We start from the raw sequence: 14,736 nt of genomic DNA, 5'->3' as shown, positions 1-14,736 counted from the left end.
GAGTATTCTGATGAAACTTTTGAGTACTAGAGATTATTAATGAAGTTTAGTGCTAGTTGAAGATAATTGGTGGAAATATGACTTCCGCCCATAAGTGAGGGAAGTCGTTTTCCTCCCTTTGATTGAGCTGTTTTCCATTTTCCCTTATACCAAATACGCTATTTATCTATTATACTTGATTGCCCTATAGCTATTTATAAATATGGAATTTATACTTTGTGACGGATTTGTTAAATAGGTCTATAATTAATCTGGGATTGAGGCGTAGCTGATTTGATTGATTGATTTATATGGATTTATTAATTTGGGCGAGCAGCGAGGCTTGTTGAAGACCCAAGAACGCAAAGGCCTAAAGGTTTTGGATTTGTTACCTTTGAGTCAGAAGTAGATGCTCGGAATGCATTGAATTCCATTAACGGAAGGGTAATTCCTCAGCTTTGTTGGTAGATGTGTGTAGACGTGTGATTTTTAACCCTCCCCGAGAATTTTCACATTTTTAGCGTAAATATTTAATTTAGGCCTAATATAGCTATTTCAATTATTTTTGACTTCTTTACTTTATTTTCATCACAAAAATGAAAAATTACAAAAAAAGAATATATAAATTTTAGTTCATGTATTTCTCATAAACTCTAAAAATACAAAAATAGTACTTTATATTTTTATCTCTATATAAAAACGAAAATTATAAAAAATAATTTCATTAATATTTTGTAGTCTTTTTAATCCTTAAAAATACAAAAATATTACTTTATATTTTTATCTCTATATAAAAACGAAAATTACAAAAAAAAATAGTTTCATTAATGTTTTGTAGTCATTTTAATCTTGAAAAATATCCAAAAATAGTTTTGTTTTAATTATCACTCTTAGTTTAATAGTTATTTTGTTTATGTGAGACTAATTAAATAGGATCGTGTTTTTATTCTCGGTTGCGGGGAAAGAACAACATTTGGATTCAAAATATCCATTTTTAGGCTTAATTTTCGGACCTAGCCCAAAACATTTTCAGTCGAGACACACATGAAAACACACGCTAACACATGCTAACACATGCCAACACATGCTAACACATGCCAACACATGCTAGCACATGAACACACACACTCTCTGCACTTTACAACTCACACTCCACAAACATACAAAAAACAACACACAAAAGGGATGAAAAACAAAAAAAGTGACAGCCATGTCTCCATTTTCGGCCACCCCAAAAAGAGCCATAAAATCCCCTCAAATCCATCACCAAAGAGAGAAAAAAAAGGATAGAAAGTTAGCCTCTAGAGCTAAAAAGGGGGCGGTATACACTTTATATACACTGGATATACAGTAAATATACATAGAATATACACGATATACATTCTGCATACAAGAAATATACAGCGGCAGAAAGAACTAAAAATGGCGTAGACCCCCTCATTCTTGAGAATTCTCTGCCACACAAACACTCATAAATATGGAGAACAATCTCACACCATAATACTGGAGAGCTATATCCATTTTTCACTTTGATTAGATTTTACTTCAAGAGGAAGAAAAATCGAAACAAAACCGGAGTTGCAATGAGATGCTCGTGTTTGGCCAAGAGGTTCCGATCCCGTTCGTAGTCCGATCCGCGATTCCGAGTATATTGCTCGTTGTTTCTGTTGTTGCTGTTTCGTTGATTTTTCATTCAGTTTCTCATTTCTGTTGCTTACTTGTACCTCCGAACAAAGGCTAAATATAAAGAAAGTTTCTTTTAAGGTCGGTTTCTTCCTTATCCTTTATGTTATTGTTTTAATTATTTGTGAAGATTTGGTTTATACTTTCATGGAATATATCATGTTTACTTTGCTTTTTTCTTGTTATTTGGGTTTAATTGCTCGTGTTTGCAATGTCCTCATAGATTGATATTAAATTACTTTTGAGTAATGTTTTTAGAATGATTTTGTTGTAGGGTATTTCTTGTTTGGGATTGATAACAAAGTTGACTGTGATTAAAGTTTTGATGACATAGGCCATGAGGGAATAATTTGATTTGAGGCCTGATTTAAAGATTGCAATATATAGTTTAACATGGTACAATCCGACTCATTTATCAATTAGGATATTGCTTTTATTATTAGAGACAAGAGGTAGAGTAGAAATCGTAGTCACTTTAGGATCTGCCTTTAATAAAATGAGACGAGCCTCGCCAAATAAAATGCATAAATTGCGGGGGCCTCAATAGATGGTTATTTTAAATGCTTAGATTTCAGGACATGTCGTTTAGCGAATTTTGCGGCCTTCCCAAAATAATAACGCGTTAGTATCTTTAGGCGCGTATTTAATAATGTTATCTCCCTAAACTCGGGTGCACATATGTGACCTAAATCCAAATCTTAACGGAGTCGAAATGTGTCAACAACCACGGGTGTATTGATTGCGACGTAGTTCGAGACGCGTTTTCACGACGTTGCAATTCCTTTAAAAAATAATAATAAAGCGGTAAATAATTAAAATTGCACTATAGTTTTGAACATGTATTAAAATCAGATATTTTAGCCATTACAATAATTTAAGCGACCGGGCTAGAACCACGGGATCCGGGGGTGCCTAACACCTTCCCTCGGGTCAACAGAATTCCTTACTTAGAATTTCTGGTTCGCATACTTCATTTGGAAAGTCGAATATTTTCCTTGAATTGGGATTCAACATAAACCGGTGACTTGGGACACCAAAAGCCAAACCTATCTCAAGTGGTGACTCTGAAATAAATAAACAAATCTCATTTCGAATATTATCACTTAAATTGGAAAAACTCCCTTGTGTGTTTATCCCTCGGGGTGGGCGCGCCAAAAGGAGGTGTGACAATGTGTACACTTGTTTCTGTGTGTTTGTTGATGGTGTGTTTTGTGTATATTTTATGGAACATGCTTAATGATGGTGCCTGTCATCAGTTGTGAATGTAGCCTTCAGCAATGAGTGCAAGCACACCCGCTACTTCCCATTCAAATTTATAGGTTTTTCTTAAATATTATTTTTGTATTAAATCTATCCATTGTTAGATAGGAAACACATAGTTGTTATAGAAGTGTCCCACTTTAAAAACTAGGTGTTCCTCTATTATTGACAATTCTTAGTATGTCTTTCGCTTAGAAAACTATCTATCAATCATAGATTAAATAAGGCAGATGTCTATTTCCAGCACTTCACAGCAAAACTATAAGCGAAAGATTTTTCCAAGCATCTTAAACAATTTAGCGTGCTGTTTGACTTTGTGAACTTTTGCTATCATCGACCTGCACAAATTGTTGCATTTACTGTTATAAAGGACTTGGTCCTGCAAATGCTTTCAGTTGGAGACAGGATAATCATTGCTCGAATGAAAATAATGATAAAGGGTGGAAAATGTAAGTTAGGGGCATTAATAGGCTTATAACGAAACATGCGAAGAATATAACCATCTAAAGAAATTTTCACTTAGAAAGGGTCTGGGTTCTAAGAAATCTATGGAGAAACGGTGTTTGGTCTTGGAACTGTATCCCATTATGTTCGACTATTATTGTTGTTGTTTTTGGTGTTTATTTTATCTAATTATTTTATGGATATATAATCTACCTTTGTTGACTTAGTTGTCTCATAAACTCTTTAGTGGAAATGAATAGTAGGAAGTCTCTTGTTGTTGCAAGTCTTCCTTTTGGTTTTGCAAGCAATATGGTAGAGCAAAATCTCTTGAAGTTCACTGGTCGTAGATGTTTCATTGCTTTAAGTAGTGGTAGTCGTTGAGCTATTGATAAGAAACTGGGAAGTTGTAGTAAAGACTAAAGAGGTTATAGAAGTTATCATTTTAAGAAAAATAAGGACTGCAAAATGATGAATTATTATTTTGGAGATGAGAAATTTTCAGCAGGTAACAAACAAAACAAGAAAAGGTAAAAAGAAAAGTATACTCATATTTTGCATAACTTGTCAGCTGAAGAACAAAATTATGATATCAAACTCCAATCCTGCTGCTCGCCAAGATGACGAACTGTCTGTTTCCCCTCTATTAAGCCACTGCCACCAGTCACCCCATGTGGTCTCTACCTTTCTTGACTTCTCATCTAATATTGGGACCTCATTGTCGCATCTATGCTTCTATTACCCCTCTGCAACTGAACTTTCTTTTTGTGTGTGTTTTTAGTGCAAAATAACAGTTGAGAACATTATGTTGTTCAAAAGGGTAATCCCTAAACTTGTGTACACAGATCAAAAAGAATGTTATAGTTTTTTATAAAACATGGGAAAGTACCCAGTAGACAAATAGAGATGAGTGAAAGCACAATTGCTGAGAGCAGTAGACATCCTATATCAATGATATGAATATGTTAGGAAAAAATTGGTGTTGGTCTTGAAAATTATTTGTACACATGTCTACTTTTAGCGTAGCTCTGTGGTTTGTTTGCATATCTACTTTTGATGTATTTTTGGACTTTATAGGCTCTCTAGTTTTATAGCACTTCAACTGTAAATGAGCTAACAAACTTTGTTTTGTAATCTTTTTCCATCTTCTTGATGCCTTTAATGATATCCTGCTTACTTCATAAAAAAAATGCATGAAGTGTTTTTCGTTGGCTGGAGATGTCAATAATGCACCAAGCTTTGGCTTGAAAGCTAATTTGAGATTGTGGTGGTTGGTTAATTGTCTGTAACAATTATGCTTGATTTAAGTATGTGCAGAGTCTTGATTTTATGGATTATTTCAGAAATTTAAAGTAGATGGCTTTTTTTAGAGAGAAAGAGAGAGACTGTTTTGATTGTTTTTTGTTGCTCCAAATCTTGGCTTTGTGAGATTGTTGCAAAAAAAAAAAAAAGTCAGTCAACAGTAAGGACCATGGAAAAGATTCTGATCTGCTAAAATTAAGAAATCCTCAACAATCAGGGGGAATTTAATTAGCATTATGTCTTTGCAGAAAGCTCTTTTACTTCCCCAAGGGAATTTGTTTTCCAGCATTATAAAGTGTATTTAATTTTGTTTCATTTTTACCTCCTGGTGAAATATCGAATGTTGGTTGTCTGAAATATCGTAGATGAGCTTGTATTTTAGCTATTGGACTTGTATGCTATTACTTAGGAAAATCTCAGAAATAGATCGCGGCCAGATCTGTTTTGTGCTCGTTTTGATGTTATCTCAGATGTCCATTTGGAAAGAGCTATTGAGCAACCCTACTAATTGCACAATAATTCCCTTCCCCTTGCTTGCTTGTAGTCAGTTCCAGTGACATGATTTTTTACTTGGTTTGTGGAGCTGGAAATCCTTGATTGGAGCATTTGGTGTCCGGCTAAACCTCAATAATAATTGATGGCTCTTATAAAAAGGAGTATGTAATTTCACCGCCGTTAAGATAGAGTAGTAGAAAAGAATACCACATGTTTTTACCCCCAAAAGAAATAATGTAATAGTTCCTACTATTTTAAAGCGGGAGTAAAGGGCATCTTCGTCGTCCTGCTTGCCACTCGAAGGACTATTTAATAATTAACACCTAACATATTAGGAGTTACTGTTACTGCTTTGTAAAATTTGTGTATCTACTTTGTTTTATTGCATAGGTTGTTATTTTGTTCCCATCATTTAAGGAGTTAGTTTTTTCTTGCTTTCTGGTATGTTAACTAGGCCTCTGTAACTTGTTTGTGTATATAATCAACTCATCATTATTTAACAAAATTATTATTTTTTGTTTCATCTTACTCATTCATTATACGGGAAAATATTATTTTGTGTCTCATACAACTGACACTAGTTGTATGATGCATCTTTTTTGTCTTAGAGTTTTGTGGACCAAGAAATGTAAGATCGGGGTCCACAAATTTGTGAGACAAAAAGAGTCTCACACAACTAATATCAGTTGTGTGAGGCACACAATAAAACTTCTCCATTATATTGTATCAGAGCGATCTCCTTGACTCACACGATTTTTTTTTTCTGATCCTCTAACTGCCATAGAGGCTCACACTTAAAATGACCCATAATGTAATAAATATTGACTCCACTAGCAGCAATTCTAATGTTATTGTTCAGTTTAATCATGTATCGCATCTGCCAATAAAGCTTATCGGCGGCCATAAATTTGCGACATGGAATTTTTATGAAAGCAAGTTGGAGAATGTCTCCCCTTATTAGCACTGATTTCGTATCGCATTAAATTAAAAGAAAAAAAAGGTGAAAAAAGAAAAGAAAAAAAGAAAGAGCAGAAGAAGAAAAAACGCTGAAACGGGGACATATAATAATTAATGAGAAAAGAAAGGACCAACATGCAATTTCAATTAAAATAGTGACCGACCTGCAGTTATTTTGATTGAGACTCAACCAACAAAACTTGTATGAGGCACCTCTGCCTATTTGACAAGTGGAAATATGGGTCCCACATGTCAGCTCCCTCTTTTTATCTCTCTCACACTTACGTGTTTTCCATTTCACGAAAAATTTTATTTTATGTCTCATACAACTAACACTAGTTGTATGAAGTATTTTTTTTGTTTCACGGTTTTGTGGACCCAGATTTTTGTGGATCCAGAAGTATAAGATTGAGGTCCACTAGTTTATGAGATAAAAAGGAGTCCCACACAACTAATGTCAGTTGTGTGAGACACACAATAAAACTTCTCCCCATTTCACCATCTCATTTCTATCTTTTTTACCCCATTTTACTTAAGAGTAGGTCCTACCCTACTTTTTTTAACCTACTTATACTCATGTTTCTCTCAGTAGTGATATTCAATCCGTTTTCTTCTTTCAACTTTTACTAAACTTCATCATCTCTTTAATTTTGAGTTAAATGCATTTCGTTCCTCTACTTCTCCAAGCATGCGTGGCCATATATCAGGTAAAATCGATAATCCGAACCGTTAATTATTTATTGAATTATCGGTATTGAGTTATTGAGTTAACGGTTTGATAACCAGTATTTTTTTTTTATTGGGTTATCGGTTCGGGCTCGGTTTAACAATTCCCTTATTGGGTAAAGCAATAACCCAATAAAGCTTTACTAATTTACTAGTTTAGGCTTAAGTATATACTAGTAATAGTAGGGTTTCATTTTCATATACTAATTTTGCTTTCTCCGCCAGTCGCCAGTCGCCAGACGCCAGTCCGCTGTCCGCCTCACTCACTCAGTTCCTCACCCTCAGAAGTCAGACCTCACCAGTTCTCTGCCAGTCCGCCACCGGCCACACGGCTCAAGCAGTCAAGCCCTCACCAGTTCTCCGCCTCACGACTCACGCGGTCACGCCCCCACGACTGAGCCCGTCAAGACTCAGTTTTCTATATCTTTTTCCGGCAGAGCATTGCACTAAGGTCAGTGTTTCATATCCCATTTCTGAATTCGTCTTAGTTTGGTATCTTAGAAATCAATTTTTGCATATTTTCCTTTTTATGAAGCTAGAAAAATGGTTTCCCTAAAATGTTTGGTTTCTTGAATTTATACTACACTGATTGTTTGAATTTATCTTAGTTGATTGTTTATCACAGTCCTTACATCTCTTCATTTGAAGTACTATTTGAATTTTTTGCTTAACCATCACTTATAGGAGTTAGATGGCTGAAAGCCATGGAATTACTGCGAAATCTTATTTTGGGACTTACAGCTCATGTTATTCTTTAACAAATAAATTAAATTTACATCTTTTTAAAATGATTCCAGATTTCCAGTTTGATTAAAGCCATAAAAGCATATGTCGAAGTCTTCTTTAGTTACCATCTGGCGCAGAATTAGTGACATGTACTATATGTGAAATGATGTTTCTTTATCTCTATTGAAACTAAGAGAAGCATGAGGCAGTTCAATACTTTGTAGTAATGAAAGCAAACCTTCTGTTATCATATTTTCCTTTTTTATGTGTAGTTATATGTGTTTCATTTTAAGATTTTAAAATGAGGCATGTTGAGCGTTGTTTGGAGCGCAATTTGGTGAAGCCTATAAGGATTGAGTAGTTGTTGTGTTGTTTACTTGAATTTGAACTATTAGTATTATGTTTGGACTTTGAACTTGTTAATCTTAAGGTTGCTACTACTTTGTATTGTTATTAATGTGTTTGAACTATTACTTTGGAGTTTGGACATTACTGTGTGTACCATCTGTTTTTGGATTGTGAAAGTTGGGATCTTTTTATCTCCTATTTTTATTAGATTGGAGTTTTGAGCTGTTTGCACTTTGTATGTGGGCAATTGAGGTACTGGCCACTGGGTATGTTTAGTTTGAGGCAAAAATTTAATCTTTTTTGCTTTTTCCTTTAGAATTATGAGTATATGATTATGGGTGTTGTCAATATGTGTTTAATTTTTCTATGTGCAGCTTTGAATTGTTGTTCTATGTGCAACTTTGTGACAGCCTTCAAATGCTTGTAGTTCTGCCACAAGATCTTGAATTCTTGATACTGAATAGAAGTTTAAATCTCATTTTGGAACCTTTAAAATTGTTACTCAGCTGTAGTTTAGCTTTTAGTTTTATACTGAAAATGGTATATTGAGAATTTCTTTTGTTGGATTGAAATCCCCACCCGCTCCTTGGTCCTTACCCTGAAGTGTCATATATAGCAGCTTCCAAACTTTGTACAAATATTACTTTGTACAAATACTAGCGTTCAACACTCTTAATTTTAGGTAATATTCAGCGTTCAACACTCTTAATTTTAGTTTTACCTTATCGGGTAAACCGATAACCGAATCGATAATGATCAATAACTGATTAACCGATAACCGATAACCGATAGGCAAAACCGATAATATTCAAAACCGAACCGAACCGACGTTCACCCCTACTCCAATGCAGTCTCGCAGAATCCAATCATCAAATATTTTAATTAACACTTTCAACTCAAACAACGATTCAAATTTAGCATATGCCACCAAGAATCCAACAATTTTCAATTATTGCCAGGGGCGGCCCGACGAATTTTGTGGCCTAAAGCCAAACTTTTTGAGGGGCCTTAACTTTTTATTTTTTTTATTATTTATTTCAAGTCTATTTTTTTTAGCTTTTCTTAGATACAAAGTTATTAATGGTTTTCTTATAATCAGTAACTCCTAATAAGTATTTCTCAACTGACAATATAGCTAATCCATTTAACCTTTCTTGTGACATTGTTGTTCTTAGGTAAGATTTTATCAATTTTAATTTTGAAAACTCATTTCCGCTGAAGCAACGGTAACATGAGTTATTAACATTATTCTATAAGAAATTTAGGTATTTGAAAAAGAATTAAATCTTTTTATTTGATTAAGTGTATCAATTAAACTGCAATCTTCTAATTGTACTATTTTCCTTAATACTCTTAATTTAGAAAATAAATTTAAACCATCAATATCGAATTGATTATTATGCTTTAAGGAACATTCAAGATTAAGACAATATTTTTTCAAATTTCCAACATCTAGTGATTTTAATTTTTATTGCCAACTAGAAAGCCAAAAATATTTTCATATGCTTTGAATTGTTCAAATCTATTTTGAAGTGAAAAAATAGCATTATCTATTATGTATAAAAGTAATCAACTCTAAAGGACCCTTCAAAAGATTTTGAGATTTCTTTATCAACATTCACATCAAATTGTTACTTCCTATATATCACACGTTTCTTACGAAATTCGGGTTCGATATTCATTTCAAGTGCAATTTCCTTAGTAGAAATCATAGCAGTTGCAAATCCTTCTTCTCTATATTTGTTAAAGAAATAAATAAACTTTTTCACTTCACAAAACCTTTTTTGAAACTTATACATAGTCTATTAGCTGTAACATAAAATGGGGCCTCGACAAATATGGGGCCTAAAGCGGTTGATTTACTTGCTTTATGGAAGGGCCACCCCTGATTATTGCAGAAAATAAAATACACGTAAAAATTCAAACCTAGAATCCCATATCATCACAAAAGAAAAGGTCTTCAAACCTAAAGATATTCAAGTTGTATCCAAGCAACAATATTAAAATAAAATGATAAATGTGAAGTTGAGTTTACATCACTGCACACCAGTGAGATGTCAGATTAATAAGCTTCAACCAAACTATTGATCCGACAAGTACAAATTAGGAACTAAAAAGCATAGATATCTCAAAAAATCAATGATTCTCCCGCAAAAATATTTTGCCCATCATTTTTCTATTTTAAAATACACAGAGAAAAATCCAGTCATTCTTCTTTTTAGACTCTTGAATTTGGACAAGCATACACGAACAAACGACCCTAAAAATCCACATGTTCCCTTCCTTTTAGAAAAGGAGTAGAAGATAGAGGAGAAAAGTTGACTGCTTTTTCATTTTGTCATCTCGTAAAGTTGGTAAAAATATGAGAAAGGGAATTGAGATAAGGGGATGGAAACATGTGGGACCCATATTTCCACTTGTCAAATAGGTAGAGGTGCCTCATACAATTTTTGTTGGTTGAATCTCACTCAAAATAAAATTTCTCCTCTTTGACTTGATGATACAGCGCTGCTCTCGGAACTCATATGGCAAAAGGATTGCAGCTATTCGTCAGCAGTACTCTCTCTCTCTCCCGATATTTCACACACACACACAAAAACACAAATATTTATTGTATTTTATCTGTTCTTATTAATCGTGATTTATTTGTCTGTTGTTGTCCTTATTAAAACCCTAACACTGACGCATTCGATTTTTGTTCTTTTAAACAGGATTATCGTTTTACACTACGAATGAAAGATTGAAGAAGCTCTTTTCACCTTTTGGCGTTGTTACAGAAGGTTACTTCACCTTTCCTCATTTCTATATTCTGAATCATTATTTTTTTCGTCTGAAATGTAATTTAATTTATCCTCAAAATAAGGAAGTGTGAAATTTAGGGTGTGTTAAGTATGACATAAGTCCTTTCCCAAGGAAATTTATGTCATGGAAAATATTTTTCAAATTATAGAGTATAATATTAAAAATTAATAAATAATATCAGCAAATTGGAGAGTGTTCTGATGAAACTTTTGAGTACTAGAGATTATTAATGAAGTCTAGTGCTAGTTGAAGATAGTTGGTGGAAAAATGACTTCCGCCCATAAGTGAGGGAAGTCATTTTCCTCCTTTTGATTGAACTGTTTTCCATTTTCCCTTATACCAAATACGCCATTTATCTACTATACTTGATTGCCTTATAGCTATTTATAAATATGGAATTTGTACTTTGTGACTGATTTGTTAAATAGGTCTATAATTAATATGGGATTGAGGCGTAGTTGATTTGATTGATTGATTTATATGGATTTGTTAATTTGGGCGAGCAGCGAGGCTTGTTGAAGACCCAAGAACGCAAAGGCCTAAAGGTTTTGGATTTGTTACCTTTGAGTCAGAAGCAGATGCTCGGAATGCATTGAATTCCATTAACGGAAGGGTAATTCCTCAACTTTGTTGGTAGATGTGTACACTTGCTTCTGTGTGTTTGTTGATGGTGTGTTTTGTGTATATTTTATGGAACATGCTTAATGATGGTGCCTATCATCAGTTGTGGATGTAGCCTTCAGCAATGAGTGCAAGCACACCCGCTACTTCCCATTCAAATTTTTAGGTTTTTCTTAAATATTGTTTTTTTTAATTAAATCTGTCCATTGTTAGATAGGAAACACATAGTTGTTATAGTGGTGTCCCACTTTAAAAACTAGGTGTTCCTCTATTATTGACAATTCATAGTCTGTCTTTCGCTTTGAAAACTATTTATCAATCATAGATTAAAGAAGACAGATGTCTATTTCCAGCACTTCACAACAAAACTATAAGCGAAAGATTTTTCCAAGCATCTTAAACAATTTAGCGTGATGTTTGACTTTGTGAACTTTTGCTATCATCGACCAATACAAATTGTTGCATTTGTTGGTCTAAAGGACTTGGTCCTGCAAATGCTTTCAGTTGGAGACAGGATAATCATTGCTTGAATGAAACTAATGATAAAGGGTGGAAAATGTAAGTTGGGGGCATTAATAGGCTTATAACGAAACATGCGAACAATATAACCATCTAAAAAAATCTAACTTTCACTTGGAAGGGGTCTAGGTTCTAGAAAATCTATGGAGAAACGGTGTTTGGTCTAGGAACTGTATCTCATTATGTTCGACTATTGTTGCTGTTGTTTTTGGTGTTTATTTTATTTAATTGTTTTATGGATATATAATCTACCTTTGTTGAATTAGTTGTCTCATAAACTCTTTAGTGGAAATGAATAGTAGGAAGTCTCTTGTTGTTGCGAGTGTTCCTTCTGGTTTTGCAAGCAATATGGTAGAGCAAAATCTCTTGAAGTTCACTGGTCGCAGATGTTTCATTGCTTTAAGTAGTGACAGTCGTTGAGTTATTGATAAGAAACTGGGAAGTTGTAGTAAAGACTAAAGAGGTTATAGAAGTTATCATTTTAAGGAAAATAAGGACTGCAAAATGATGAGTTATTATTTTGGAGATGAGAACTTTTCAGCAGGTAACAAACAAAACAAGAAAAGGAAAAAGGAAAAGTATACTCATATTTTGCATAACTTGTCAGCTGAAGAACAAAATTATGATATCAAACTCCAATCCTGCTGCTCGCCAAGATGACGAACGGTCTGTTTCCCCTCTATTAAGCCACTGCCACCAGTCACCCCATGTGGTCTCTACCTTTCTTGACTTCTTATCTAATATTGGCACCTCATTGCCGCATCTATGCTTCTATTACCCCTCTGCAGCTGAACTTTCTTTTTGTGTGTGTTTTTAGTGCAAAATGACAGTTGAGAACATTAAGTTGTTCAAAAGGGTAATACCCAAACTTTGTGTACACAAATTAAAAAGAATGTTATAATTTTTTATAAAACACGGGAAAGTACCCAGTAGACAGAAATAGAGATGAGTGAAAGCACAATTGCTGAGAGCAGTAGACATCCTATATCAATGATACGAATATGTTAGGAAAAAATTGGTGTTGGTCTTGAAAATTATTTGTGCACATGTTTACTTTTGGCGTAGCTCTGTGGTTTGTTTGCATATCTACTTTTGATGTATTTTTGGACTTTGTCGGCTCTCTAGTTTTGTAGCACTTCAACTGTAAATGAGCTAACAAACTTTGTTTTGTAATCTTTTTGCATCTTCTTGATGCTTTTAATGATATCCTGCTTACTTCATAAAAAAAAAATGCATGAAGTGTTTTCCGTTGACTGGAGATGTCAATAATGCACCAAGCTTTGGCTTGAAAGCTAATTTGAGATTGTGGTGGTTGGTTAATTGTTTGCAGCAATTATGCTTGATTTACTTATGTGCAGAGTCTTGATTTTATGGATTATTTCAGAAATTTAAAGTAGATGGCTTTTTTGAGAGAGAAAGAGAGAGACTGTTTTGATTGTTTTTTGTTGCTCCAAATCTTGGCTTTGTGAGATTGTCGCGAAAAAAAAGAAAGTCAGTCAACTGTAAGGACCATGGAAAAGATTCTGATCTGCTAAAATTAAGAAATCCTCACCAATCAGGGGGAATTTAAGTAGCATTATGTCTTTGCAGAAAGCTCCTTTACTTCCCCAAGGGAATTTGTTTTCCAGCATTATAAAGTGTATTTAATTTTGTTTCATTTTTACCTCCTGGTGAAATATCGAATGTTGGCTGTCTGAAGAGTCTTGCTGCTTTCCGTTTTTCTGTTCTGTCATTGAAATGATCTACCGGTTGCAGATTGTTGATGGAAGACTGATTTTTGTGGAAGTTGCTGATAATACACAAGCTACAGAAAACAAAACATCCCGTAAATAACTTTCTCATAATTCAGCATATACATCATGGGAGAATTTTTGGCCATTGCTCAATCCTCCATAGTGCTGCCTCACTTTCGCGTCCAAGCTTGGAGTCAAAGGCAGCATTTCTTTGCTCATAGTCAGCCATTGAGGTCACTTCGTTCATCTCTACATCCATTGAATACCCCTTGCACGGTGTACCCAAACTTGTCCACTCGATCAAAGCCTTCCTACTGGGGAGTCAAAGCCAGTGTTGTCTCTGATTCTACAATGCCAACCACCTTCACTGTTGATTCAGCAGGGCCAGGAATTGATATTCTGCCAGAGACAGGTGGTGGTGGTGGAGATGATTCTGGGAGTGCAAATGGCGGTGGTGGTGGTGGGGGAGATAATGGTGGCAATAATAATAATAATAATGATGGTGGCAACGAGGGGGAGTCAGATGAAGGCAAGGATCATAGCAATAAAAAGAAAATGGCCCTTTCTATGTCCCAAAAATTGACATTGGGCTATGCTTTCTTGGTTGGAGCTGGTGGTTTTATGGGTTATCTGAAAAGTGGCAGCACGAAGTCCCTAATTGCAGGTGGAGTTTCTGCCTCCCTTTTGTACTCTGTTTATGCTATGCTTCCAACACAACCTGTTTTGGCATCATCAATGGGTTTCGTCCTCTCGGCTGCACTTCTGGGAGTAATGGGATCTCGGTTTCTGAAGTCAAAGAAGGTTTTTCCAGCTGGTGTTGTCTCCTTTGTGTCTCTTGTTATGACTGGTGGTTATCTGCATGGAATATTGCGCACTGCACATTAGATCCCTAAACTAAGCTACTGATCAACATGGACAATCATTAGTGTCTACTCTCTACTGTTGATTATAGTTTTCCTATCTGTTTGAATTTTGGATTTTGCAAAATTTCCTAAGCTGTCTGGCTCCTATAACTCTCTGCTGGACTCTAATGATGTATGAAGGCTTACTTTATTAGCCCTCTGTTTCTGTCGTCTATTCGTTCTGTTCTGGAGAAGTTTTCCTTTATTATTCCTGTTTTTATGTGATTTTCCGAAAATATCTC

General features: G+C 34.7%; 1 protein-coding gene across 4 annotated transcripts; it reads left to right on the top strand.

The window, feature by feature from the left end:
* Positions 1-324: 324 nt before the first annotated feature.
* On the top strand, positions 325-14,688 carry LOC107780504 (uncharacterized). 4 transcript variants are annotated; one of them, XM_075237431.1, is made up of 4 exons: positions 7,047-7,294; positions 10,629-10,697; positions 11,226-11,332; positions 13,615-14,688. In XM_075237431.1, the coding sequence occupies exon 4, from the start codon at positions 13,719-13,721 to the stop codon at positions 14,475-14,477; it is 759 nt and encodes a 252-aa protein (XP_075093532.1). In that variant the 5' UTR covers positions 7,047-7,294; positions 10,629-10,697; positions 11,226-11,332; positions 13,615-13,718; the 3' UTR covers positions 14,478-14,688. The 4 variants fall into 4 exon arrangements, with proteins under 4 accessions (XP_075093534.1, XP_075093532.1, XP_075093531.1 ...); XM_075237430.1 differs by lacking the exon at positions 11,226-11,332; XM_075237432.1 differs by lacking the exons at positions 7,047-7,294; positions 11,226-11,332 and adding an exon at positions 10,447-10,473.
* The last annotated feature ends 48 nt before the right edge of the window (positions 14,689-14,736 follow it).

The sequence above is a fragment of the Nicotiana tabacum genome, chromosome 18, assembly GCF_000715075.1.
Source record: "Nicotiana tabacum cultivar K326 chromosome 18, ASM71507v2, whole genome shotgun sequence".
Taxonomy (NCBI): Eukaryota; Viridiplantae; Streptophyta; class Magnoliopsida; order Solanales; family Solanaceae; genus Nicotiana; species Nicotiana tabacum.
This window is presented reverse-complemented; position numbering and strand designations above follow the sequence as displayed.

Excerpts from the sequence above, each read along its gene's own strand:
- LOC107780504 (XM_075237433.1), top strand. The coding sequence starts at position 13,719 with ATGGGAGAATTTTTGGCCATTGCTCAATCCTCCATAGTGCTGCCTCAC.